We start from the raw sequence: 26,630 nt of genomic DNA on the forward strand, positions 1-26,630 counted from the left end.
GGCTAATTGTCTCGAACAGGTCTGCTACAAATTTCTTCTGGATTTGTAGCGTACGTAGAGCGATAGATAATAAGAACTATGAAGTAAATACATTGAATTATATACATATATATTTTTTCATACATATTCCGTCGGTACAAGTTACAATCCAGTGGCAGACTTGTTATTATTGACCTTTTTCTTTTCCTTCGATTTCGCGTCTTTCGAACCCATTACCTTATCACACTCGCACCATGGTGTACTTAGCTTATTACACATTAGAGAGATATTAAGGACGGTTAATGGAGTGTCCCCGATAGTCATTTTAATTGTTTTTAATAACTTATACGAGACATTGTTTAAGCCGGTCTGGCGATCCCGCTTCCGAGTAACTTCCCGTTGATTATAGCACTTGGTCATGTCTCGTTTCCTGTGATTCCTATCGTGTATATGACTGTAACAATTGTTATTTTCGTAGTGTAATGACGTGATCATATACATTAACGATACACGAGTCATGTAGATGATTTATCTTACTTGAACGTATTGTGTGTTCCAGTAGATACATTCTTCGGTCTCGTAACCGTTAAACCAGCTTCTTTTAATCTAACATAGAACTCGTCATCCTCGAGACCCCATCCCCAGTATTTATTAGACATTCCATTTACTTGTATAAAATGTTCTCTGCAAAAGAGTTTTATCATTACTACTTATTCTATTAGGTCAGTGCAAAAGTTTGTGCCCGATTTCGTATTAAAATACAGCAAAGAATCGGGCACTAACTTTTGCGTTGACTTAATACGTGAAGTGCTATAGAGACCTTTTAATAAGTAATATGCCTCCAACAAACGTCGGATAATGGTATCTAGGATGTAATTCTGGTGAAGCTATATGGTAAGGCCCCTTGATGGGGAAAGAGTATAACAATTCGTCGTTTACAGGCAGTAAATCTACATCATGCATAGCTACATAGTCGAAGTCCTTGTTAACTTCGAGAAAGCCTGCATTTATGAGGGAGGCCCTATTAAATCTAAACCTGTCAACCTGGAAGAATATAAAGCATTGTTATTTAAATTGAACAGTTGTCTTTGACATATTCCCAGCAATACAAAAAGAAAGACTACCTGATTGAGTATAAATATGTGATAATCTATATTTTGTTTATCTAAAAACTCTTTCATGTGTGGAGCAAATATTAGCAGTTCCTCGAAACGATCTCTGAATGGCACCAGAATAGCCAAACGGTGCCATGATTTCCCATGACTCCTATCACCGTTGTTCACCTGTTTATTATTATTGTAGTGGCGCTGTTGTACAGGTATTTCACATTTGCATTCGTCTGAAATTACATACATCCTTTAACACATTCTCTACATAATTTTTATATTCAAACATGCGCAAATAACACTGAATCTTACCTATGCTTATCGTAACAATGCTTAACAAACAGGAAATGCTAAATATAATCAAAGTACAAGCAAGTATATGTTTGAATTTAATGCTTTTCCAAATTTCCATTTCGATTATCGCGTATAATTCCTTGATCAATATCCCCACTATCATTTCCTATCAAATTTTTATGATATCAGTGCAAAGAACGCACTGCAGTGCCCGTTTTTTTTCTTTTTTTTTTTAGAGCTACCGCCACATGCCGCGTAACGTTAATCGGTAAATATTATTCACATGAACAGGAGAGATCGATGATATAAGACACTCGGTTCTCACATAGTTTTGCTAAACTAAATCAATCGGTGACTAACAGCACGTTTCCTCGTTCGCCAAAAATTCTTCGGTCACTGGACCGAAGAAGATGCGTTCCCTGCATCGAGAGCACATATCTTCTAGCCGATTATATACATAATTATGGTACACCGTCGAACTTAATTGGTGCATGGTCGACACGGTACGGTCGAGTGAAAGTCCCATTTATATCATGGTAATTGCGACCGAAAATTCCACCTCGAGAATTAACTGTGACATTTGCTGTATTGCCTTGCACCATAACGATACCATAGATAGTAAAACCACTTCCTAAAATGGAATAGCGTATGGTGCTTTCTCATATCATGATTATCTATGGGTAGCTCGCAGCGCCATTTCAGTTCATTTGGCGCACTTATACAAATTACTTGTTGGCAAATAAAGGTTGTTTAAATAAATACGTGACATTGTAGTATAATATCGACGCGTAGAGTGAAGGAGGAATGTTATGGGTCGTTATTCAAATAATTTTGCCGTAAGAATTAATTTAAACGTTTGTGAACGATTGACAGCTATAATATTTTTCAATTACAGATTATTTCTATTCATAGAATGTAAACCATAGCAAACCATAAAGTTTGTCGAAATAACTGGGACACTGCACACGAAATTGTAGTAAGGTCGATTTTATTTGTAAACTTTTTTTGTAAACACATTTTAAACGCTATAAAAGATCGACCGACGTTTACAGCTAGCAGTTAGCGAACAATTAAATCAATCACGATATTTAACCGTTTGCACTCGACTGTCTCCTCAAAAATTTCCACATTGCTAAATGTCTTTAGGTTTAATAAGTTGCTAAACGCTCGAATGTGAAACGAGTAAATGTACATTATTTCGTATGGGCAAAATGAAAAAGGCCGTATGTAACGAAAATTATTAATTAAAATGTCCGGAGGTGAAATAGTTTTGAGTACAAAGGCTTAATGGTCGATTCTTTTCAATCGCGAGATCGAATTCCATTGATAAAATCTGTGGCTACAAGGAAAAACGCCGTATGTTAAAATTTCAAAAAATTCAAAGTTTATGCATTAATTGAGCTTTGTATTTACCAGAAAACAAATTCGATAGGCTCAAAAGACAGCAAGGAAACATTACTAGTACAAGGAATTAGTGATCACAACTTTAAACGGGAATATCTCGAAAGTGAAAGTATACGAGCGGCGTTCTTCCTTACAACCAGAGAAATAACGAGTGTAAAATTGTTGCGGGATCGACGGTCAATTCGAATTTGGCGCGCGACGAGCCTGCGCGGTAGGGAGCCACGCGGCGCGGCCGAAACGTGCGCGCCATCTGCTCGCCTGTGAGTCGCGTAGTCACGGGTAGAGGGCAAAGCGGCGAGCAGCAGAGAGGCATCGCCCTAGATAACGGTAGAATCGTGGGCTGGTGTGGTGCTGGTTTTTCGCGAGAGTGCTGCGAATATCGAGGGATAACGTACCCGTGGATCGTCCCAGCGTATTCGAGAACCGTTTCCCGGGGTTGCCGAGGTTCCGTGTTCCGGTTTTGTGGAGTGATATCGGCTGGATTTCGTTCGGCCAGTGAGTAATAAAAGGTCTGTTGGGTCTCTCCGAGGTCTCGCTAAGGAGGCGGACCGTGCCCCGAGGAGAGAGAGCTTCGGTGCACCCGCGGCGCGCCGCGCGAGACTCTCGTCTAGTGCGGAATTTCTCTCTCGGCCAGTGACACGTTCGTGGTGGATTCTCTCGGTTCCCCCCGGTTCCCGTAGACGCGAAAAACCTCTTTCCGCGGACCTCCTCCCCTGGGCTGCTCCCGATGTGTCCGTCAAGCCGACGACGGGACGACGAACCGAGAACAGAGAAGTAGGAAACGAGTAATCGGCCGTCGAATCTCTGGGTAGATTGGGGATACGGTGGCCCGTGGACAAGGACGACGAAAGAGAGACAGAGAGAGGAATAGAGAAGGACAGGCAGGGACAGAGAGTCGCGAGACAGAAAGAGATAGAGAGAGATAGAAAGAGAGACCGGGGGACACGTTCGTTCACGGATAGTGAACGAAGGAGTGCGCGAGGAAGAAAGGGAGAGACGGAAATAGTGCGACACGGAGCGCCGTTAGGGAAGAGGATACCGATAGACACACCGAGGACGCCGAACGGATTCGGGGAACATTTCGAAGACGCTCGAGGTAAGGGGAGACACACAGATCCCATCCCGTCGTCGTTGTACGAGATTCTCGTGTCTCTATAGGGATACGCGGCTGCTAAAAAAAGATACACTCCATCCAACTCCCCGCGTGTGCGAGTGAGCTCTCTTTGTGGCGTGGCACGCCAGGCAAACGCCGCCGGAAATCATGCACGGTGGCCGCCCGCGCGTTTTTCTCAGGCGGTGCCCGAGTCCACACTCTCTTCTCTATCGAACAATGCCTCACAGCTGTGCCCCCGTTGAGATCACGTTTGTTTGGACATTTTCGATCTTGAACGACAGAACGATCGCCTCTGTGTTCACCGTCCCGCGTTCGCACGCCGGTTTCTCGTGTCAAATGCTCGCCTCGCTTTCGAGACCTGGTCACCCGTACAGGTTAGGTTCGATTATCTCGACAGATCGACTTATCGGACGGCTTAGATAAAGTCGGTGCTTGTTCGCGCGAAAACCTGCTGGCACATACGCACGATTTTATTCGTTGGCGAATATTTCATTTTGTTTTTGCACGTTGTTTATTTATGCTCGTTCGAAAAGCGTAGTCGTGTCAGCGTTTGCTGATAACGCGACGCACGGAGGTTGTTGTCAAAATAGAACACGACGGTTAATGTGTTCGACAGAGCCGAGCATTTATGATTTTTAATTCGTTCGTTTGATTGTAATAGGTTAAGGGACCCGATTACTGTGGGGGTGTCAATTACAGTGCCTATATTAATTATACTTATTTTTAAACCATAATGAATATCAAAAGAGAGACATATAACATATGTATTACCAGATTTTAATGAAAATGTATATCTCTTTTTTTAAATATTCATTATGCTTTAAAAATACGTTTAATTAATATAGGCACAATAATTGGGTTTCCTACCCTAGAATATGTGTTAAATATAGCGGTTAAATATTTGTTTGGCGGTGAAGGGTGTTTTAATTGTTGATCGTAAATCTGTTTAACAATTAAATGAACAGTTTAATCGCTGAGCCTGTCCACTTTGGTTAATCGTGTTTGTGGATCGGTTTAATTAAACTTTCCACGGTTAATTTCGATTTATAATCTATCGGTTCGATTGTAATCGTTATACAATTTTTTTATCTTGTACGCAACTCTCTACAGATAAATACTGTTGGCTTATCGTTCCTGATTAGCTGGACGGTCTGTGCCTTTTCTAAGAAATCTCAGCTTGTTCTTTTTAATTGCATGCAGTGCGAATACACTGATTTATGCGTATTTGCATTGGCGTGCTAACTAGTCTCTGCAAACGTTAATTTTCGTTTTGGAAATATTGTTCTTAAAGCTGGAGAATATAATGTACAGTGTAAGGTGAATGAAATCTCAATGACACTTTCCTGTATTTATTATTCAGTAAGGGCATTAAATTCACGTTGCTTATCATAACACTGTCTTCGGATACAGGCGGTTTATATGGTACGTACATACTATGTTGCGTGAGCAACACGAGCACTCAGGAAACAGGCTGAACTTTATTACATTGTAACTGATCTAGAAATATAGCAGCATTTTTCAGGCACCCAATCTCCGTTGTCTGGTCTATTATACCTACGAGGGCTAGCACCGATAATTGCTTTATTATGATTGAAGACTTCAGACCTTAATCAGCTCACAAAGCCGGCTATACATAAATGACAATCTCATGGCGATTGTTTGCCTTGGCACAAACTAGGCCCCTAATAGTAAAACCTCAATTACAATGGTCTATTATCTTCTCCTGTTTCCAAGTGATTTTCAACGATTTAAATTGTTCAGTACAGAAAACATTTCGGGTCGTTTTAATTCTGGCTAGATTCTACCGTTTCTAATTAATAGCCCGCTAATTTTATTTATGGCAAAAATGGATGACCGGTAAAACTGCGAATGCATTAGAAGAAGTTAAGAATGTCGATACATTATTTTCAGTCAAAATTATTCCGCCCCTCACAATTGACTTGGAAGATTTTTATTTTGAATAACAATCCGCAGTCTACTAATAAAACTGTCCCTTATCTGGGTCCCTGCCCACTAGCCAGCCTTAATAAATTGGTTTCAAATAAGTGTTACTAACAAACCCTTTATATTTGAATCAGCATACTGATCAACCTATTCCTTGTTGCAAATGTGTAGTGTCCACATGGAACGTTTATAAAGGAGAATGTTAACAATAACGGTGCCTAATATGGCTGAGTAGTGGGTTCAACGGGCTGTCTATTGGAACAATTACCCTACCTGGAAATACGTTCAGCAAAAATTCATAAATGAAGGCCTGAATGGATCCAATCGTTGCCACTTGTGCGGTTGTCAGAAACGTTTGCTCCCCGTGGGTAAGGCTCACTTTCGTTGTAGGGGGACGTTGTTTTGGAACGTTGCAGAACTAGTTTTGGATTGCAGGATTTTTTTAAGTTGGATTCGTAAGGAGAACGATTTTGTTTCGAACACTTTCCCCTTTTCGTCTTCCTGACTGGCCGGTGTGATTCACGTGAGTCACCGCGACGCAGGAAGTGACTCGAGAAGAAAGAAACCCGGCAAACGTGCAACGCTTGTGCCTCGAATATTTGTTTCTCTCGCGTTTAGAGCCCCACCACGGGGACTTCTCTCTCTCTCTCTCTCTCTCTCTCTCTCTCTCTCTCTCTCTCTCTCTCTCTCTCTCCAGAGCGTCCGGAAATATTCTTGCGGGGGATCGACCGGCGTCCTAATCTACCCAGCAGGGCTTGAAAACTGCTATAACATCGATTTCGGTTCTTGAACAACCTTTACCCCGAATAACTGTTGCTTACAATTATTTCTGTTGCGGTTCCCATTTCTGTTCCCCTATCCGTCCCGCAACCGTTGTTTCTCGGTTCAGAGATAACGTCGATAATCAGGGATTTCAGTTCTTCCTAATAATCGTTCGGGTTAATCATACTTTCAATCAGATCCTTCGTGTGACTGTGTCAAACATTTATTTTCGGACCCCGTTCCAAGCCCGTAACAAACGTTCTGTTGCACGGAAAACGCCCGCTACTCCCGAGTTCACTGCGGTTCCATCATAACACACGGGGCAACGTGTTGCTCGCATGAAAAACGTTCTGGGGTCCTAATTATAGTCTACAGCTTCGCTAATAGTCGTCGCGTCGAGTAATAACGCCACGAAATTCGTAGAAAAGGTCTGAACGGTGTGGCTCGTAAAATATTCAATAGAGCTTCCTTTGGCTAGCGGAACTAATAATCGGACTGCGTGTCTGCATGGAAAATAAAAATTTTCTTGCGAAAAACGATTGCGAAAAACACGAGTTATATAGAAATCTATTCCTCGGTACCGTTTCTAGTTTTGTTAATTTTTTAAAAGTCTATTTACTTTTTACGGATCCTTCTGCATGTTAGTGTACTATTCATTTCATTCACTCAACAGAGATTGAATAATTGATACTCTGGGTCCAGGTAGACCCAGACTCCGCCGAGGCAGGTTTTTAATAGGCTCTTCTACGACCGTGTTGTATCTAAACGAAGCCGTATAATTTTCTTTTACACAGTAATCTTATTAGAAGCTATCGCATTATATTTCTCAAGACAATTTCTTCTTGAAATGAGAATAAAATTTCAGTACAATTTATCACAGAATTAACTAATCCTCCATTTTGAAAGGATTATCTGGCAATCCATCTTCGACATTTTCGTCGCAAATGAATAAACAGTACAGTAAAAAAATGCGGAAACTAGGATATCATTCGCATACCAGCTCTGCTCGCGAGGTCTCCAAATTAGCAAATCCAGCGATAGTGGTCGCAACCAGAGGAAATATCCTAATTGGGTGATGGAACGTCCATCGAGGGTACCATACGCATTTCCGTTTTTTTCGTGAACGGCACCGGCCTTCCGTTGGCAAGCCGCCGCGCGAATTTATCGTTGACACCGATCGGTGTCGGTGATGGAAGCGTGGTTAATTATTGTCGCCGTTGAATAGCTCTGCCGAAAACTGCTGCGTCGAGTCGCGTGACCCGTGAACTCTCTCCGGATCCCGGTTTCATGTCGATTCAGAAGAAATTCTAATTACAGGAGATCGCGAAAGAAATTGCACGTTTATCTCGAAAAAGAAAACCCGCCGGGATGAAACGGCTTTCCGCTTGGTTTTGCAACTTTTTATTTATAATTCCCGTGACCCATATATGGGCCGCTCGTTTGTCGAATCGATTAACCCCACAAAATGAAGAGTAGAGAAAATTGATACAGCGAACCTACATTCCGTTTCAAAAGTTCTTTCAATTTTTTCCGCCGTCCGAACACGTTATCCATCAACCCCTTTGGCAGCGAAATACCGAAAAACTCGAAAGTCAGTAATGGCTTTGCCTCGTGAACGGGTCAAACGGGACATTTAGGCGTTGGGAACGCGTTGAATGATCGTTTGCGATTCAAAGCTGCGAAAATTATCGGTTTCTCATTTTCCGTTTCACGATTATCGAAATTGCCAGGGCTGTGGGGGTACTCAAAATGTCAAGTATCCAAAATTCTAGTCCGGTAGAATCGGACTGGGATCCTGAAAGTTTGCTGCAGTTGGGTGAAATCAAGTTTTGGGGATTCCAACAATTTATAATCATACGAGTATGGCGCCTTTTCGTGACCCTCCAATCTAGTTTTGCATTTTAACTTTTACCCCAACATTGCAAGTTAATCGGGAATGTTTGCTGCGGTCGGGTGGAACCAAGTTTTGGTGATTCCAAAATTTTTTAATCATACAGGTATGTTTCAGGATCTTCCAAATTAATTTTTAACTTTTCGGGTACCCCAAGATTGCAAGCTCTCTGCAAAGAATCGCACGCTACTATAAAATTGCGAAACATTGAGTGAATTGAGTCGCTTTCAGTGCTCGTTTATCTCAGCCGATTCCTCTCGCGACGAGTTCCTTATTTGCTTGTTTGCATTTCGTATGTACGTGTTTGCGCGCGATATTCTGTATCGATAGCTTGCGACGGTTGCGCGTTTACGGGCCGATCGTTCGTGGAATTCTTTTTCCCCGGTGTCACCACCAAAAATACATACAGCGTGGAAATGTCGGATTTTTGCTTGGCCATCGTCATTGGCGCCGCGCCGCGCGATTCAAACGGGACCACGTTGAACGGTTTACGGCTCTGCGTTATCGCATGAAAGTTTTTCGAAATCCAGATTTCGAACTCGTTATCTGGCTACGATGACTGGCCTACGAGTTCTTCCGCAGTTCCAGAATTCGTTTCTTTCAATCAGAAATCGATCGTCGAAACGTCGGAGTCGTCGAGTAATAATTGATTCTAATTATCCCCTCGGATCCAACATCTGTACGCCGCGGGAATATTCCAAAATTGTTTACCACGGAATTTTATGGAAAATCGAAATTGTATGTACTGATTAACCCATCGTCCCGAAGGGTTAACAAGTTTTTTCCTCTGGATGGCAATGTTTTGGTATTTTTAGAGAGACATAGCAGTCAGTCTTATATTTTACTAAATCTCTCAAATAATTTACTGTAGTAGATCCTGTAAAGAATTCACCCATTACTCTAAACTCCACAACATCGAGTCGGACGAAAATAGCGAACGGTTATGGATGGTTAATGATAATTTTGCGGCAAAGTTCGGTGCAGATTTTTGGAACTGTTTGCCCGAGCGAAGACGGCGTTCATTAGCGCTTCGGCGCCGACAGTTTCGTGCGAAATTACTGTTACCTTCGCTCAGCGAAACGGGAATGACTCACGAACTAATGCAATCATTTGTGACGATTGTTTTACGAGAAATGACGCAACGCCGGCGTGCCTCGCCTCGTCGCGCCGCACCGCGTCGCGTCGCGTCGCGTCATGTCCGCATTGCTCAGCTATTATTTTTGCGTATTTTAATCGGCTGACATTGTCGTTCCCATGATTCAATCGTTCCGGACCCGCCTACCATTCTATCCTATTTCCGAGGACTTGTTAATCGCTGGAGCGCGCGCGAATTTCAACTGCTCGGTCGAGTTTGCCTCGGCGATTCCTCGTGCTCGATTAAAAAGAAAGAATGCAGAACGAAGCACCGGTGGGCGGAACAAAGGCGGTCGAAAGAAGATCCATTGAAATCCGAAATTGCATTCCTTCCGTATCAGAATCAGGCCTTTCTTTGTACGGATCCGGCCGAAGGACGGTAAATTACGGCCGTTTAAACGGTCACGGAAACGGCCGCGCAACTGTTCCGCCGTATATTTCAAAGAGTGATACGTCGCCGCTAAAAGGGTTGACATAGACGCACGCGTTATGCTCTGTAATCGATAGTTTCTGACTAGCCCCGGTCGACTGTGGCTCGATTACGCCGTTGGCCCGATCCGAGCCCGAAAATCCACCGGTTCGCCCCCTCCTCGAAAACCGCACGGCGAATTTTTAAGAATTTTTTTCAGCAAAACTTTGTCGAACCTTTTGTATCGAGATTTTTCGCGCATAGGTATTTATCGGTATATGAAGCACCCCTGTGATTTTTTTCAAGTAAAAACAATCAAAATTACGTGAGTTGTATACTTTTTTTTATAGAAATACATTCCTGATCGCGAACAAAAAAATGAAGTTGCGTATTGTGTCCTTTTGCACATGTGTTCTGCAACACCTGTACCCGAAGAAAATGTAAAAAATCGATTTTTCAAAGACGAAAAACCAGAATACTCCCTTAAGACCAGCCCTTCGCACACTCCACCCTCGAGTTCTTCTAATGCGAGATCCCTCGTCGGGGAGGATCGTTAAACAATTCGTCTTCCTTTGTTTCAACCCTGAGAGCACGGCGGTTCTTCGGCGCGATTCTTCGGGGTTTAAACGATCGTTACCACGCCGCCTCTAATTTCCATCTGCCGTTAATTCGTCTTCTGGTTTTGATAAATGGCGGCGATAATGACAGACTTCTCTCGTCCCCGGTCGCGCGTCGCTTGTAATATCTTCGCGGGGCGACGCGGATCGTTTTCACCTGTTTCCGCTACCCTCGAATCAGGTTATCGAACGAGACGTATGGTGGCGGGCGCCCCCTCCCTCTCCCTCTCCCCCATTGAAATTATAGTCCGCGACGACGCCTTTAACCAGCCGTGAATCAGCTTCGAAAACGATACCGGGCTCCCGCGACTGCGAACCCGACACCGGCGTACAGAACACAGCGCGCCGGTTAAAATCTATACGCGATTTCCTCGTTACGGTCCGCGCGGCGATGATACACCGGGACGGGTATCGATCTGTCTCGCCAGAGAAATCTGATACCGCGTTGCGCCTAGATCTCGGACGGAACAACCTGCTAATTAGGCGGCAACCGCGGGAATTAGCCTCTCAAGGTCACTGGGCGTAGCGTGCCCCCTCCCTTTCATCAACTGCTCCCCCCCTGTGCCAGACTCCTCCCACTTTGCCGCTTGGAGGCACGCATTTTCATGGACTTGTGCCCTTGTAGACAGATTTGCGTTTGTTCCGAGATTAAGGGACTAATTGCTGTCTGAAAGAAATGATCACGAAGTAGAAGGGAGCACCGTCAGGGTCCCAGAGCGTTACCTTCCCCTTCCCTTCCTCCGGTTAACGCCCTCTCCGCTAAGCCCCTCCCATTTAGCTCCCGAGGGGCAGGGTTTCCCGACGATTCGTACCTTTAACGAGTTTCTAAGACTATTTCAAAATTGTGGGGTCATCTTACTGTGCTCTTGTCGACAGACTTGTGTTTGTTCTGAGATTAAGGGACTAATTGCTGTCCGAAAGTAATGATCACGAGGTAGAAGGAAGCGTGAGCTCATCAGGACCCCAGAGCGTTACCTTCCCCTTCCCTTCCTCCGGTTAACGCCCTCTCCGCTATGCTCCTCCCATTTAGCTCCCGAGAGGCAGGGTTTCCCGACGATTCGTACTTTTAACGAGCTTTTAAGACTATTTCAACATTGCGGGGTCATCTTACTGTCTCAACAGATAAAAAAAAAAACAATGTGAAGTGTTTCTCACAGCGTTCCCTGAACCGGCGCGATAGGCGAGTCATTGGACTCGTTCTTGGAACCGTGTCGTTGGCAAGTGCACCGACTGTTTTGGCGACTGCTACGTTCTTTCATTCACTTATGTCACGACCGTACTCTCTTCCTTCCTCGTAGCTGCGTCTCTCGATCACCAAGTCGAAATTGGCACCAAAATCTTCTGTCATCCTCAAGCGCCGTTGATTAAGAGCATCGAGCAAACTCCCCTCTACTTTCCTTAATTCACAGTCGAAGAAGATGGCTCTCTTAAAACTGGAGAATCGTCGAATCAGTTCCCAGAAGTTCCATGTTTTACACCGTGCAGCCGTATCGATCAGGCACGGCTCGAGCCACGGAGAGTGGACAATTTTCTCTAGTGCCACTTTTTATGTACTTTGTCCAAGTTCGATCGGCCATAGGCGAAATATTAGCAAAGAAATTCGTTGAACCTAGTTTCAGTTATCCACAACGAAACTACACAAGATCACGTTTGCAAATATTCACCATCATGTTGTAGTGCCATTTCGTTGCTCGCCTGTATCAATTCTCTGTCGTTTGCTTTCTTCGCTCGGTTCACGGCGGACCCAACGACCGAGCCGTCGAATTTTACCGATAACTTTTGAAGGCGAAGCGATATCGATTGCACGTAAGAGGGTCTTTTTAAAGCCGAAGGTCGGCTCTTTAAGACGCCACCGAGAGCGGGAAGAAGGTGTAATTTAAACCGAAGTTATGACCGATTGAATCCAAAGCCACCGAACATATTTGGCACACCTAACACGATGACGATGCTGCCGGCTGGTTCCCGGCCGGTCAGGAATCATTTCCACGCTGGCAGCACAGTTCCACGGGTGTTTTAACGAATCTGGTTGTTATCGATGACCGGACGAGACTCGGGAACGAGGTGGCGGTGCATCGGGACGCGAAATCATCCGGTTCCGGGGTTATCGTGTCGCTTCTCGCCTCGGGAACTCGGGAAGTCGGATTGAAAAACATGAAAACAGAGGAATACACGGACAGAAAAGGGGGGGAACCGATATCGTCGTCGGTTCTTGGAAGCAAACGCCGCGACGCACGGCGCGCCGTTTAAATTATGGGGCTTCGGGACGAAAATCGGAAAATGTATGTAGGGTTACTGAAAATATTACTCACTTCTGACCATACACGATGACGTTTAAATAAATGTTACCGATTTCGGGTACGATCTTTCCATTTTTGTTGAAGGACCAAACAAACAACTCGGGATAAGTTTGCTGGGAATTACTTCCTAAAGAGAGAAAGTAATTTTAGAAACTAAAATTGTACAAGTCAACAAGCAACAATGCATATTGAGTTAATTAACCCTCTAAGGGCCCGTGTAACTTTCAGGTCACATGCTAATATATCGACATTTTACCTAATAATTTTAGTTTTTTCTACGTTACGTATACGTCTTAATTAAATTGATGACGGTTCGCAGCGCCATCAACTTGAAATATCAAAGTAAATGCAAGTTGTCTGCGGATAGATACCAACGGAACAAAATTCGGTCCACAGAGGGTGAAGCTGATTTTCTAGAAATTAGGTTTTGATGTGTACTCGATTTTCGCCAGTCTATGAATTTTTCCCGGGAAATTAATGTTCGCGGTTACATAGTTTGTTTGAAGACTGATAACAATTGAATAATAATAAGTTCGACTTTTGTCCCCAGCATGCCGGACTGTGCGCGCGGACGCGTTACCACGGCAAGCGAAGAAAATTGCGGGGCTTGCACGGCTCTCGGTGTCATTGCGTGACGCGAAATGAGTCACGAGGTTCGTGAACCTTATGGCGGGCGCACCGGTGTGTCGTTCCCTTGGTCCCTTTACGCGCGAGGCCTCCCGCGTGTCTCTTTGTTTCGTGTCTCTTTTTTTTCGCCCCGTTGTTCACGTTTTGCCTGGGCTCTTGGCTCTTGGTCTTAAACGGATTAAACTCATTAGAGTTTCGCGATGATTCATGACCTTCGACGGCTTCTGGCCAGGAAACGCGTCGATAACGCGTGCGCGTTTCTCGAGGAGAGAACGCGGATAAGTATTTTTACAACGTTCACTTTGGTTTGCGGTCATCGGTGGGGGAGATAAACCTCTCGCGATTAGTTTCGACTCTCCTTTCTCGCCGGTCGCGCTCCGAGAACAAGGATTTCGCTGGCTCGCTCGGTGCCGTTCGAAATCGCGGTTGTTTTTTTCTTCTTCTACAATACTTCTTTTATTCTTTTATTTGTCCGCGTCGACGAGCGTAATCCTGTACAAACGAGCGAATGCTGTGCAAATCGACGTATCTTATCGAGACTGCCGATGCAGTTTTCCCGCGGTTATCGGGCCAGCCTCGTTCGCCTATCAAACGTCGCACCGCGAACGAAAGTTGTTCAAATAGTAAACTGCGCTCGTCGCTCGAGAGTTTCGCGGAACTCTTCCTGCTTCGAGAAACTTTCCTACGCGACTAATTCTTCGATCTGTCCGCGTTGCGAAGGTTTGCGGCACGGTGAATTCTTTCAGTTTTTCTTTACGCGAATTTTTATATCTCGCGTTCAGCCGCCGCGACCGTTCCCATGGCGTCAAATCTTTCGGAAAATTGGCCCCCGGTTAAAGTTTCGAGGTTCTCGAGGATCGGGGCGTCGGCTGTAAGGGTGCACGGGGGTAGAAATAATTTTCGGAGACTTTCCGCGAGGAGGAAATCGAAGGCCATTCAGAAGTTTTCAAGTTTATCGGCTCGTGGAAGTTTAAGGAGGTTCGGGATTAAAGGTCGTGCCGGATTTCGAAATTCCTCGGTTCACCGTATTCATTAAGGTGCCTCTAGACGGCCGGCGTAATATGCACGATGGGAACCACGCGATCACAATATCGAGCGAGCTATAGCGGCAGCAATTTTGATAATGCAAAGCTTGATGCGGTCGCCGGTAGGCCCTATCGATTTAGCATCGAGTGAACTATCGGGATGCGATCATGTCGCAGATCGGATTTAATTAATCCCATCCTTTGTCGGTGCTTCTGCAACTATTCGCGGAACGAGTTCCTTCGGAAAATGGTAACGGTCATTAACACTTTCACTAACACACCTGCACGATCGACAACGAACTCGACAATTTTGACTACAATCTGTTACGTAGACCTAATGTTGTTACGGATCTACGAGGTGTGACTGGGTTACATAAATCACTGTTGTGACTGTGGATTTTATGAGTAGGTCAAACAAAATAAAGGAAAAATCAGATGAATTTAGTGTGACTGGCATATTGCTTGCAACCTATTAAAATCATTAGGAGAAGAAATCAGTTTTTGTGTCACGCCCCTCTCTGCAGTCTGTTTATGCTAAACTTTGCCTTCTTCTATCCTTGTATTATTAAATAAATTGTTTTGGGCATTAACACTTTACTTCACACCTTAAAAAGTACGCACCCACGAATAGTGTACAAACAGATATTGAGCTATTTCACGTAAAAAACTGACGAGAAAGTTTTCAAGAAAATCGATTTCCCGGAAAAGTAAATCTCGAATAGAAATTATGCTTTACGCTTTTCGTTCATTTTTGCCCGAGGAATGGCCTAATGGTCACTGGTCCCGCGCTCCGGGACGATGAGAAAATAATTGCAATTATTTCTGGATCGACCCAATAAGATTTCGGTCAGTTTTTCCACCCCGGGAGAAGCGTCGTCGGGGGAGGGGCAGAAGCGTTTTCATTGCGCCGTTGGAAAAACTCTTGTTATTATGGCGCGGCTCGGTGGAAGTGCCGTTTTATGTAACAAAATATTGGACCTCGTACGAGGCGCTTGTTACGTTCCGCCTCATTTGTTACGAAATGAAACGCGGGGGAGGAAGAGGAGGAAAAGAGACTATAACATTTTTTCCAGAGAGCACATAAAACCCGGAGAGCAAAGATTCTCCCGCACTTCTTCGAACTGTATCGCAAAATACGCGAAACTCTCGTTCCCCGTGCAATAAAAAAATTACCGTTTCTCCTCTGTGTTTACGGGAAGAAAAGAAACAAAGTGGACCGGCGGGGAAGAAAATTTTGTCGATAAATCAAGTGGGCGGGGTAAATCGAGCTTGTCAGACAGTAGATCCATCACCGTTTATTGGCTGAATTAGAAATTATTAGGGGCTCGATGCGTCGCCATCTTGCGTCAAGAAGGGCACAAGTGGATTGCGAATTTTAGGCATCTCTGACAAAAATGAATAGATGTCAAATGGCAAAAAAATTAAATCAATCCAAGAGTACCGATGAGTAATTTTTATTTTACTAGGGTCATTGGAAACAGAATGAAATTTCTATTTAGCTCCTATTTGTTCCAATTGATGCATCGTCCGAAACGATTAATTAATTCTCTCTTGGTCTAGAAATTGAAAATTATTGATTGCGGCTCTAATCGGCTAGGATATTCGTTAATTAATACTGTATACCACAGGGCCGGTGAATGAACGGACTGGCCCGGACTCCGTGTTCTAATTAAGATTACTTTGGACCCGCTTAGGGCGCGACAATTACGTCGCGATGTTAATTAGACGTTAATTATATCCGCCGAATGCGGTGTCTCGGCGCGGGATCCTCGCTCGAAAAATCTCCGATGGGCGCGCCTTCCGTCCGTGACAATGGCGGCCGCTAATTAGGGCCTGTTTCCACGCACCGGCACGCTCGACGGAAGCCCCCGAATTGATACTTCCCCGTCGATACCGTGATTCCGCAAACCTAACTTTTCGACGCGTCGAGGAACGATTCTTCTCGCTCGATCCCTCGCTTTTTTAAATTTAATTTGCCCATTGGCACCACAGTGGCACAATTGTAAAAAATGTCATTGGAACAATAGATAATTATAAAATTTCTTCTTTGGGATTGGGAAAAGTAAGGAATTTTTTCGAAACTTTCCAATTTATGCCTTGTTATAAAACAACGGAATCAATATGCCAGAGAAGTAAATTAACTTCGTACAAATTTTTAGAAAATTAGAAAGCGCGGGTGAAACAAGTTCGAAGTCAATTTATCCGAGTGTTTCGCAACTAATAAAACGAGGAGAACCACAGGAGGCTATATAAAGTTATCAAGAGGAATTGATGAGGGTTGAGACACAGTACGCGCAAGTTAGTATAACGATAAAAGGACGATAATGCTCGATATTTTCTCGTTTCCGATCGAAAAGGGCAAACAGACGCTGGCGATCGAGTTGGCCAAGAAGCGTTTCATTAATTAGTATCGCGGTGGCGACACGTTCTCCGTGGAACATTTAAATGAATCGGAATTGCATAAGGAGGTCAGCTGCTAATAAGCAGCCTGAAATGATCGTTTATGAGGAGGACGCGTAATGTGCGCGCCCCAGATGCACGCGGCCGGCCTTACGTTGGCGATTCACTTCCTGTGCAATCAGGCCCGATCAATGAATGCTTGAATGCCTTCTTATTCCGTCGCATAATGAACGTCAATCTCCGATTAACGCTTCCCTTTCGCAAATCTCACAGTTCACCTTGGAAAAAACGCTCTTTCAATCTTCTGGGAAAGAATTCCACAATGAAACATGCGAACTCGGTAACATTAAAAGTGAATTATTAAACAATCGACTGCACCGAGCGGTATAAAAATCACACGGGACGATTCTCCGCGGAAAGCTGCACCGGAAACGTCGAGTCAAGGTTTTTCGAGAAAACCGAGTTCGAAAAGCCAGCGCTAACAATAAGTGGAAACGGCCAGCCATACTCGGACGCTGTTGAACGTTCGACGCTAATTTTCTGGAAACCTGGAAAAATGGTATTCTACATTTCCAGTGCACTCTTGTTCGAGGTATAGTTCTCGTTTTTACCATTCGTTTCAATAAACGTTTAAACAAACAGTCGAGTCAAATTCATTGGAGCCTGTGAAGCTAAGCTAACAACCATTCTGGGTTTCGGGTATCGACTTGAAATTTTCCTCTATCAATCATTTCTGCACGAGTAATCAGTCGGTATAATTTTCCTGCAGCTCCGCGTAACGAGTTCCCTCGCAGCTACATCTGGAAAAGTAATGGCGAGCCTAATGGAAAAGCCGTTTTCCGGGCGGTGCGGTGGTCGGGATAGAAATGTTCTTCGGGAGAAGAAAGAAAGAAAAAACAGGTTGGGGAAAATCCGTCGGCGAACGGGGTAATGAAATTATAAGAACCGCAGAGGGAATATTGTTCGCGAGACGGGCTCGGGAGTTTCGCGGACCGAGGATTGTAAACACATCTGCGCGCGAGCGCGTCCCTGTTAACGCAGTTTCTCTCCCGCGTTCTAGTTCCTTTCACTAGTGACTAATAGACTGCATATAATTGCGCGAGAAGTCGATATTATCTCGCTCGTAAACGGTTTTATCCGGCCGGATCACGGCCGGCTAATTCGCCACGTTTTCGGATCCGAGAAACGCGACCGCCGCCGCGTTTGCTGTTGCTAGAAATCCATCGACGAAATAAAAACTTTCGAACCTCGTCGACCGGCCAGAGGCTCTCGCGTTCTCTTTTCTCCGTTCGAGTGAGACTCGACGGGGGAACGAGAAAGAAAGAGAGAGAGAGAGAGAGAGCAAGGAATTCACGGTTAGCTGGTTCAGCGATGATTAAACGCCCCGGAGAATCAGCTTACTCCTAATTCGTCGCGTCATAATACGGGGAACGACGTGCCACGGAGACCTGACACGGTCTTCTGGTTACTTTGGAACTACGACGCGATCCGTACCGTGCGAATTTTTCAGACAGCGAAATCAGTATTACAGTTTTACAGAAAATTTGCCGAGACTTCGTGCGATTCTTCAATTTATTGAACTGAACGACCGGTCCGAAATAATTTATCTGACAATGCTTGAAATCACAGTTAACGTTATACTCGGAATCGGTACAAATCGAATCAAATTAAACGAAATTTGGTACCCCTAAAAAATGGGTACCCCTAATATTTCAAGTTTACTTCCTACCAGGTCCAAGCTATTTTTCATACGAAGAGAAACTGTGGACTCAACATTTTTATATGAAGTATAGAAAGGAAAACATTTATATTTTATTTTGTATATATTTATATTTTATTCTTTTTTGATTTTTGCTGCCATATACGCGGCATTGGACCCGGTAAGGGTTAATATTCGCCGTATTTTGTATTGTACGGTGGTTGCTCTTACCTAGTTAAGATCAAGTGGAAGTAGACATGTCTGACACTCATTCTGCATCGCGGGATATTCTACTTAATCGTCATTCTCGATAGCTGGAACGACGTTGTTGACTATGGAAGGTGCAAAGTACATTGAAATCTTGTATGGATCACATTAACAACTTCAGGATGAGACTTCACCGAGGACACAAGTGGTTTGTCAATGAACGTCAGCACGATCAAATTACCATTGGGAGAAGCTTCGCAAGAAACCATTTAAGTCGTTCGCGAGCTGATCCCGAGCAGCCGTTTGAACACAAGGAAATATTATAAAATACATTGGACTGTTCTGCGAATCAAGGTTTTCTAAATCCGTAGCAGAGAACAGAGGTTCCAGGAATATACTTTTTAAAATAATTTCAACATGTCCTGAATAATGTAAGAATATTTCTAAATGCATAAAGTCCAGCGATTATCTTATGTTTGGACCACTTGGACACTGGCTAACGAGAACTGAAGTTTTTGCGATCTGGTTCGACGGGGAATATTGTCAAAGGGCCCAGGTGATCCAGTTATGCTCGTCGACCATTGACTCGTCGCGGCTGTGGAGGGTCCACTGAAGAAATTCTGTTAAGACACTCGAGTTCTCGAGACACCTGAGAATGTGCTTTAGAATTGTGTGCGCGGGACTCGTTCGGAGAGGCCTCTCGAGAATTATAGCGTATTTTTTCAAAGGGGCAAAATGTTGTCGCGTTCGCATAGAGTATAGAGAGATAGTCGGGGGCCTCCTCTTCCGAGCCGGAGGTCAGAAGTCTGAAGGGCCCTTTATTCAAGAAACGTATTTTTTCGCCTCCTCGTTCGCGGGACGCAACGCGCAGAAATTTCAAGTGCCCGGCGAAACAGCTACCGCGAAAAAAGGGTACACAAAGCTTACGGGGTCGTGGGCGGACGGTTTTCGCCCCTTATTGGTCGGAGATTACCCTCGGACCCTCTTGCGAGAACACATTAGCCCGCCATTAACGTCTGCCGCGGATCCTGCCTGCGGAAAACTGTTTGTACACACTTAACCCAGTTAAACGGGTACACCGGTCTGTGGAGAATCGATGTATCCGACGAGGATTATTAAAGAGGGCTTCTTGAAACTCCTGAACGACGAACTCGCCCTTCTAATTGCTCTGGAAAGCCCTTTCTTCCCTCCAAAACCTTCCAATAGCAGTCGCAGTCGCTCTTTAAAGTCGCGAGTGTAGCTCGGAAAAATATAAACGAACAAACCTAATAAACTCTTAATATCGCAGGAAAAAATACCGTAAAATATGACACGTTCTTTCGTACCGTCTCCCACGTAAATAGATAAATAGCAGTCGCTGTTGGGTAAAATCGATCCAGTTATGCCGCAATTAAGTTCAAGATTCTCGGAGAGAGAGCCGACGGAGGAGAAAAAGGGAGATTAGTAATTACATTCGATGTCTTTGTACTCGAACGATAGAATCGATTGCCGTCGAATGGTTATCGGATGAATATTCAGAGCCTGTTCTCCCGGCAAAGGAGGTGGAATGTTAAACATAACCTTCGGAGGATCTCTGGAATATCCTCTCGGATGCAAATCCCGGCTAGAAAACTCGGCGACGACGCCTCCGACTTAAAATAAGATTGAGCGCGGCTGGGTACGTAGGCAGATTTAATGCAGTCACCGGCGGATTTGAAAAATCCACCCACGCCTAATCTATTTTTTTTTTACGGCGAGACCTCGTTGTTACCAACCGCATACCACCCGGCGCGGCGGGCTCATCCACCTCGAATGACACGCGTCTTCTGCTCTTCAACGTTCCTAGAAGCTTCTTTGAATCGGGGAAGTATTCGAACCGAAGAGTAACATGACCTTTTTTTTTTTTTTGAAATTACAGATTAAAATTAGTTTGCAGTTTTATCGCTTTCTACGCGTTTCAGTGTGAGATTAATGAGATCACGCTGCGATCGGTTCGTTGAATTTTTCCGAGGCGAAGCAGAGAGGCAGAAGAATATTTGCAAATAGCCGAAGCAATAAATAAGCTTGTCGAACATCCACAGTTCGAAAGAATACTATAGACCGGGAGGATCGGAAGCGACCAAATCGCGAATTCTGAAAATATCCGGAGCTGGATGAACGGGCGGAATCAGGTCGAATCAGCATTCGTTGACACTGATCCGCCGACCGAAATAAGTGTAAAAGAACGCCTTTTGCAACGGCCGATCGATCCGGTGTATTTATAATTTTCAAATCCAAACGCGGAGCACTATCGGCCTCGCTCATTGAATTCTCCCGTGCCTCGAACAAAAATAAATACCTACGAATCTCTGAATTAAAAAGAAAACACCAGAGAGATCGTAAAGATCCAAATAACGGGTGCGTAAATCTTGAATAACGCCGCTGTTTCGTTGTACTTTGTACAACTTATTACCGAACTCAACACTAAACTTACCACGGCCGGTCACATTGACCTTTCCAAACTTCTGCGTACAATTTCGTGCCTACAACATTATCACGTCGCTATTTATCTTTACGACTTTTCTTAAAGTATGTGTACAATGTATTTTTCAGTATTTATTTCTCGTTTTATTTTTCTTTCTCCAAGAAATATATGTATCTTGTCTAAACCTAAACAATCAGTATGAAAGAAAGGCTATTCAACTCAGTGGCATAGCCAACTCAAAATAGTTGATAATACTGTTTCATGGCAAATGCATCCAAACCGCAAAGGTGGACGACACGGTGCAATTTTGTAAAACGAGGAGAGAGCATCGCAGCATTGTTTGTATAATTGAAATTATATGGAAAGAAATTTGTATCGTCATTTTGTGGAAGTGGTTCATCCACTAATTCATTCAGCAACAAATTATTATCTACGTATTAACAATAACTTTTTTTAGGGACCGGTCATTTTGACCACGCACGAACAGGTATAGAATAAGTGTCGGTAGGTTTAGTGTTAATGTAAGAATGGAAAGGCGGCCCATGGGCTCTCGGGACTGCTACGTTGCATTGATTGTGCAGCGACTTTTCCCTCGCGATAATCGACGTAGCAGCCGTGAGACCGGAGGCTGTCGACATTGTTAGCAGCGTTCCGGAGGTTGAGAGGCTGCGATGCCCTGAAACTTGCTTCTTAAACAGAGGCGAGACGGCTCGTAATGCTTTAATGGACCACTGACAGCGTTCTTAATTACCGCCGAGATGAAAAAGTCAATAATAATAGCGAGCTCCTCCGTCGTTCTCGCTCTGCGTTCTCGCCGGAGCGGAGACTTTGTCAGATTGTGTTTAGCCGACGCCCTGCGCGCATCGAAAGTAGCAGGACCTCGAAGAGAAGAGGATCGAGAGCAGATGAACCACCACGGAATGCCGAGTCGGGGTCCTTTTGAATCTGCAATATCAACTCTCATCGTTTCACTGCGTTTTTGTCTATCGTTTTCTTCAACATCTTCGACTACTTGCCCGGGCAATTCTGCGCTGTTGACTTCCGGGCCTCTTGAATAGCCCTTCAAGATCTTCGGTAGGCCCTCAGGCTCTTGGATGAGGTTCGAAGGCCTCGGCTAGGTCCTCAAGTAGCTTGGATAATCCTGGAAGAGTCTCGGGGGGGGGGGGGATGTACACTGATTTTTCTAAGTGCCTGATGATCCTTCAAGGACCTGCAGTAGTCTTCGATGATCTCCAGTAAGTTCTGATTAGCTCTGTTGACTACTGAAAGGACTTTCGTGGTCCTGAAATAGTTTGGATTGGTCCCGAGTTGATCCTGGACGTAGCGCTCTTCGATACTTTTAATCGGACCTTGTTATTCAAGTTGGGAGACTTTACAGAAATCTGTAGAGGCTTCTAGAGATCCACAAAAGGATCGAGCAACTCTGAAGGAGCTTTGGGAGTTCTTAACGCACATTAGCAACCCTAAGTTTAGACAGTCCTTAAAGGGTGCCCAATGATTTTGGATGAACTCGAGTAACCCTAAAGGGGCCTCGAGAGTCCTTAGAGGATGCCCAATGATTTTTTAGCGGATTCTAGCAACCCTAAAAGAGCAGACAGTCTTTAAAGGGTGACCAACGATTTTGGATGAACTCTAACAACCCTAAAGGGGCCTTGAGAGTCCTTAGAGAATGGCCAATGATTTTTAGTCGATCCTAGCAATCCAAAAGGAGCTTAGATAGTCCTTAAAGTATGCCTAATGGTTTTCGATAAACTCTGGTAACCCTAAAGTAGCCTTGAGAGTCCTTAGAGGATGCCAATGATTTTTAGCGAATTCTAGTAACCCTGGAAGAGCCTTGAGAGTCCTTAAAGGGTGCCCAACGATTTTGGATGAACCCTAGCAGCCCTAAAGGTGCCTTGAGAGTCCTTAGAGAATGCCCAATGATTTCTATAGCGAATTTTCGCAATCCTAAATTAGCTGAAAGGATACCCAACGATTTTTGATAAACCCCAGCACCCCTAAAGGATCTCAAGCTCCCCTCGCACAAACTTCAACGATTCTTGACGACTTCCGGCGATCTTCAAGGACTTCGGCCGCTTCTCACAGACTGTTGCAACCCTTCAGGAGTTCCGAATGTTCTCGCAGCTCATCCTTCGAGACCCTGACGTCTTCCATAGGCTTCGGCAGCCTCCTTTCTCAAAGAGCTCGCGCTTTCCGTTAACGAAACGGTCGAACATCGATTACCACCGTTGATTCCGGTTTCTCCGGCACGGAAAGTCTTAAACAGCGCCGCGGTTTCCGACTGGAGACGGCAGTTTCCGGTATCCGGTTGTGTTCCTCGTGCTTCGGGGACACGGATTGACCCAGTTGATTCGGGAACGACAGGGGGCGAGAGAGGAACGCACCGTCGACGACCCCGTGTCGCGTTCCTTTGACGTTTCGCGGATTGCTGGCAGGCAGCCGGTTTAATTTACCTCCGCGCAGTAGGTTGGAAACCCGTTTCTCCTGGCCAAAATTGAATTTTTTGAGGTTCCACATTTCGAGAAAAAAATATCCCCGTGCATACCGATCGATAACACACGTCGAAGCTTGAAAGTCCAAAATATCATAATCTCAAGTAAATTCGTATTTGCTGTTTCTCAGCTGATGAATTTAGAAAATTGAAAGCGTAGCGTGACTATTTAAATTGTTACACTTTCGACGGTTAGAATTCGATAAAATGGAATGAACGAAAGAAAAGTAGAGATTCAGGAATGCATAAAATAGTGCGCAGCCGGTTTGTTCGTTGGCGGATAGCTTTTAAGAATAATTATGCGGTCGGTATCTCGGTCAATGTGTTAATTGTCCGATCCACAGAAGGAATGTGGCTCCGTTTTGAGCGTCGCTCGCGTGATTGGACGGAATAAGCGGCAAGTTCGGCCAATAAAACTAGCTGGTAACGAATCTGGCTCGCTCGCCGCGCGTTACGCCCGATTTGTGTCGCTCGTTCTCGTTATCAGGCATTACTTCATATCCTGTGAACTTGCTATCCGGGACGCTTATCAGCGCGTGATACAATTTCTGCGAGGATCCCTTCCACCGTGTTCGCTTCACCGGATCCTTTCGATTCGCTTTGTTAATAACAACATTCGTGACCTGGACGAGGCACCGGACAGTCTCGAAACCAACAAAAAAATCTTCAATTATGGACGCGCACGAAGGCGTAAAAATGAAATTGAGATAGCGAAAATTTTATCATAATCAATGTAAATACAGTGTAGTTAATAATATCGATACTGTGATACAATTAAGGGCCCGGTCTTCGTAGATTCCCGATAAGGTAGAGTGACTACATTACCGTCAAAAAATGGTTTCACGTGCCTCAAGTTTTCGCACTTATATAAGAATATTTTGTCGCTGGAAAAGGGCTCATTCGAAGGAGGAAGGTTCAATCTATATTTTGTCTCGATTCTCTGCGAAATAAAGCGGAAAACTTGAAGCACGTTTCTGACGTCAGAATTCATAATATCGATAATACAGAGCGAAAAATGTGACAAGTTTAGTCACAGACTTAAGACAAGACGGATCTTAAGTCTGTGTCTGAAGGCTGTGAATGGAAATTATTAATTAAAAAGTCACGTGATTATCCCGGGCCCTTATATGAGAGAACTATTCGCTAAGAATTGGAGAAAAAATTGGTAAAGGGTTCAGAGATTTACTGGCCCTACAATCTGAAATAAAATCAAACTGACGCACGGCCTGGTCTGCCAATTTTCTTAATTAAATAGACCCGCTTTCGAATTATATTTTACTATCGGACCTTCGCGTCTGTCGCGTCCATCTTTGTCGACGGATCACGGACGCTGAATGAAAATTTGATCGAATCCGAGGGTAAGAAGCCCAAACATTTGCCCGTCGCTGATCCTCGCCAAACATTCTCCGCTCTTGCTCAAACTTTTCGCTGATTGCACAATTATTGCAATTTCGATCTACACGCTCAGATGGTGGACGCGTTTTCGTTCGCTCTAATCGCGAATTAACACACCCGGGACGATTACGTGTTAAAAAGTGCACCGAAAGTGTCTCTAAAAGTTGTTCAATACGAGGCACCGTTCCCGAAATAATCTGGTTTATAGTTCTCTGTGTCTGAGCACGGCTGGCCGTTTCTACTTGCTCGGAAGACATCGATTATCTCGAAAACGGAGCCACGTACGAAAATAGTTCATTCTACGTTTTCGACTCACGTTTCCACGTGGAATCGCCTCGCGTCGTCCACGGGATGATTACGCGTTGATTTAGGGCGATCCAGGAGATGTTTGGCGGGCCGAGGTGAACACGGCGCATTCTCGGACACGGGAAGAAAGCCCGAGATACACTAGAAAAGTTACTTCCGGTCTGTTCGGCAGTATCTTCCGCCCAGGATCTCGGCCGTAATCTATCTGACCATCTATTCTCCGGCTATTTTCGTGCGACCGGGCCAGGAAATCCGAAGGGCTCACTCCCTTCACGGAACGGGACACCTGAATACAAAATTCTCTGATGGGCCTCGATGCAAAAATTCGGCAACTACGTATTCCTGATTGTTTCAAGCAAGAATTAAACAACTTTTTAAAATCTGGACTTCCGCGATTTTTGCATCAAGATCTTTGATCGAGCTGTGTCACATTCCGCTGGTAAAGTAATTGCTTAACTTTTCCGTTTAAACGAAAAATTGCCATTTTTCTCTGTTACACAATGACAGAGAAGAGCTTTCAAAAACGACTGTATAACATTCTATCGAATTTTCTACTTATTTGCCGGAGTTCGTCGATTTAGCGAACGAGAGACTCAATTACAGAGATTAGGATGCAAGCAGGGAAAGTTTAAGGCTAACAGGATCACCGGCAAACTTCCCAATTTCCATCCTGTGCAACGAGATCTCTTTAGCGCGGCGTCCGGCTCGATTTACAGAGAATAAAGTTACGAACAAACGTTGAATTGTCGACATCAAATCGAACGTTCCAATTAATCCATACACGTACATGCACCGCGCGTGGTCGCTCGACTTCAAAGTGCTCCTTATTTTGCGTCGGTTGTGTGTTTTTCAATAACCCTCGACCAATATTTCTCCGTCTGGTTATTAACCGTTTCGGGGACACAGGTGTGTCCCGTTGACGAGAGAGAGAGAGAGAGAGAGAGAGAGAGAGAGAGAGAGAGAGAGAGAGAGAGAGAGAGAGAGAGAGGCCTCGGGAGATCGTTCAGCCGCGACTCGTCTGAAAAGTTTGAACGTCGGATCTCTTGACGGCTTTGTGCCGTTCGTTTTTCTCGTTCCTCTCCTTCC

The 26,630-nt window shown here is 44.5% G+C and overlaps 2 protein-coding genes across 3 annotated transcripts in view; one reads left to right on the top strand and one right to left on the bottom strand.

The window, feature by feature from the left end:
* Positions 1–88: 88 nt before the first annotated feature.
* Positions 89–2,006, bottom strand: Beta4galt7 (beta-1,4-galactosyltransferase 7). Its single transcript, XM_076788409.1, has 5 exons — positions 1,398–2,006; positions 1,104–1,318; positions 800–1,023; positions 517–663; positions 89–433 (listed from the first exon to the last, which is right to left on the bottom strand). Exons 1-5 carry the CDS (start codon positions 1,540–1,542, stop codon positions 142–144), a joined length of 1,023 nt encoding a protein of 340 aa, XP_076644524.1. The 5' UTR covers positions 1,543–2,006; the 3' UTR covers positions 89–141.
* Positions 2,007–3,054: 1,048 nt separating this feature from the next.
* The window catches only part of Rap1 (RAS oncogene family member Rap1), a 42,704-nt gene continuing 19,128 nt past the window's right edge, over positions 3,055–26,630 (top strand). Inside the window, exon 1 of one of the 2 annotated variants that reach the window (XM_076788411.1) lies at positions 3,055–3,879. The gene's annotated coding sequence lies outside the window, so the exon portion shown is untranslated. The remainder of the gene's footprint in view (positions 3,880–26,630) is intronic. The other variant, XM_076788412.1, reaches the window with a different exon arrangement.

This window comes from Halictus rubicundus, chromosome 5 (genome assembly GCF_050948215.1).
Source record: "Halictus rubicundus isolate RS-2024b chromosome 5, iyHalRubi1_principal, whole genome shotgun sequence".
NCBI classification, from domain to species: Eukaryota; Metazoa; Arthropoda; class Insecta; order Hymenoptera; family Halictidae; genus Halictus; species Halictus rubicundus.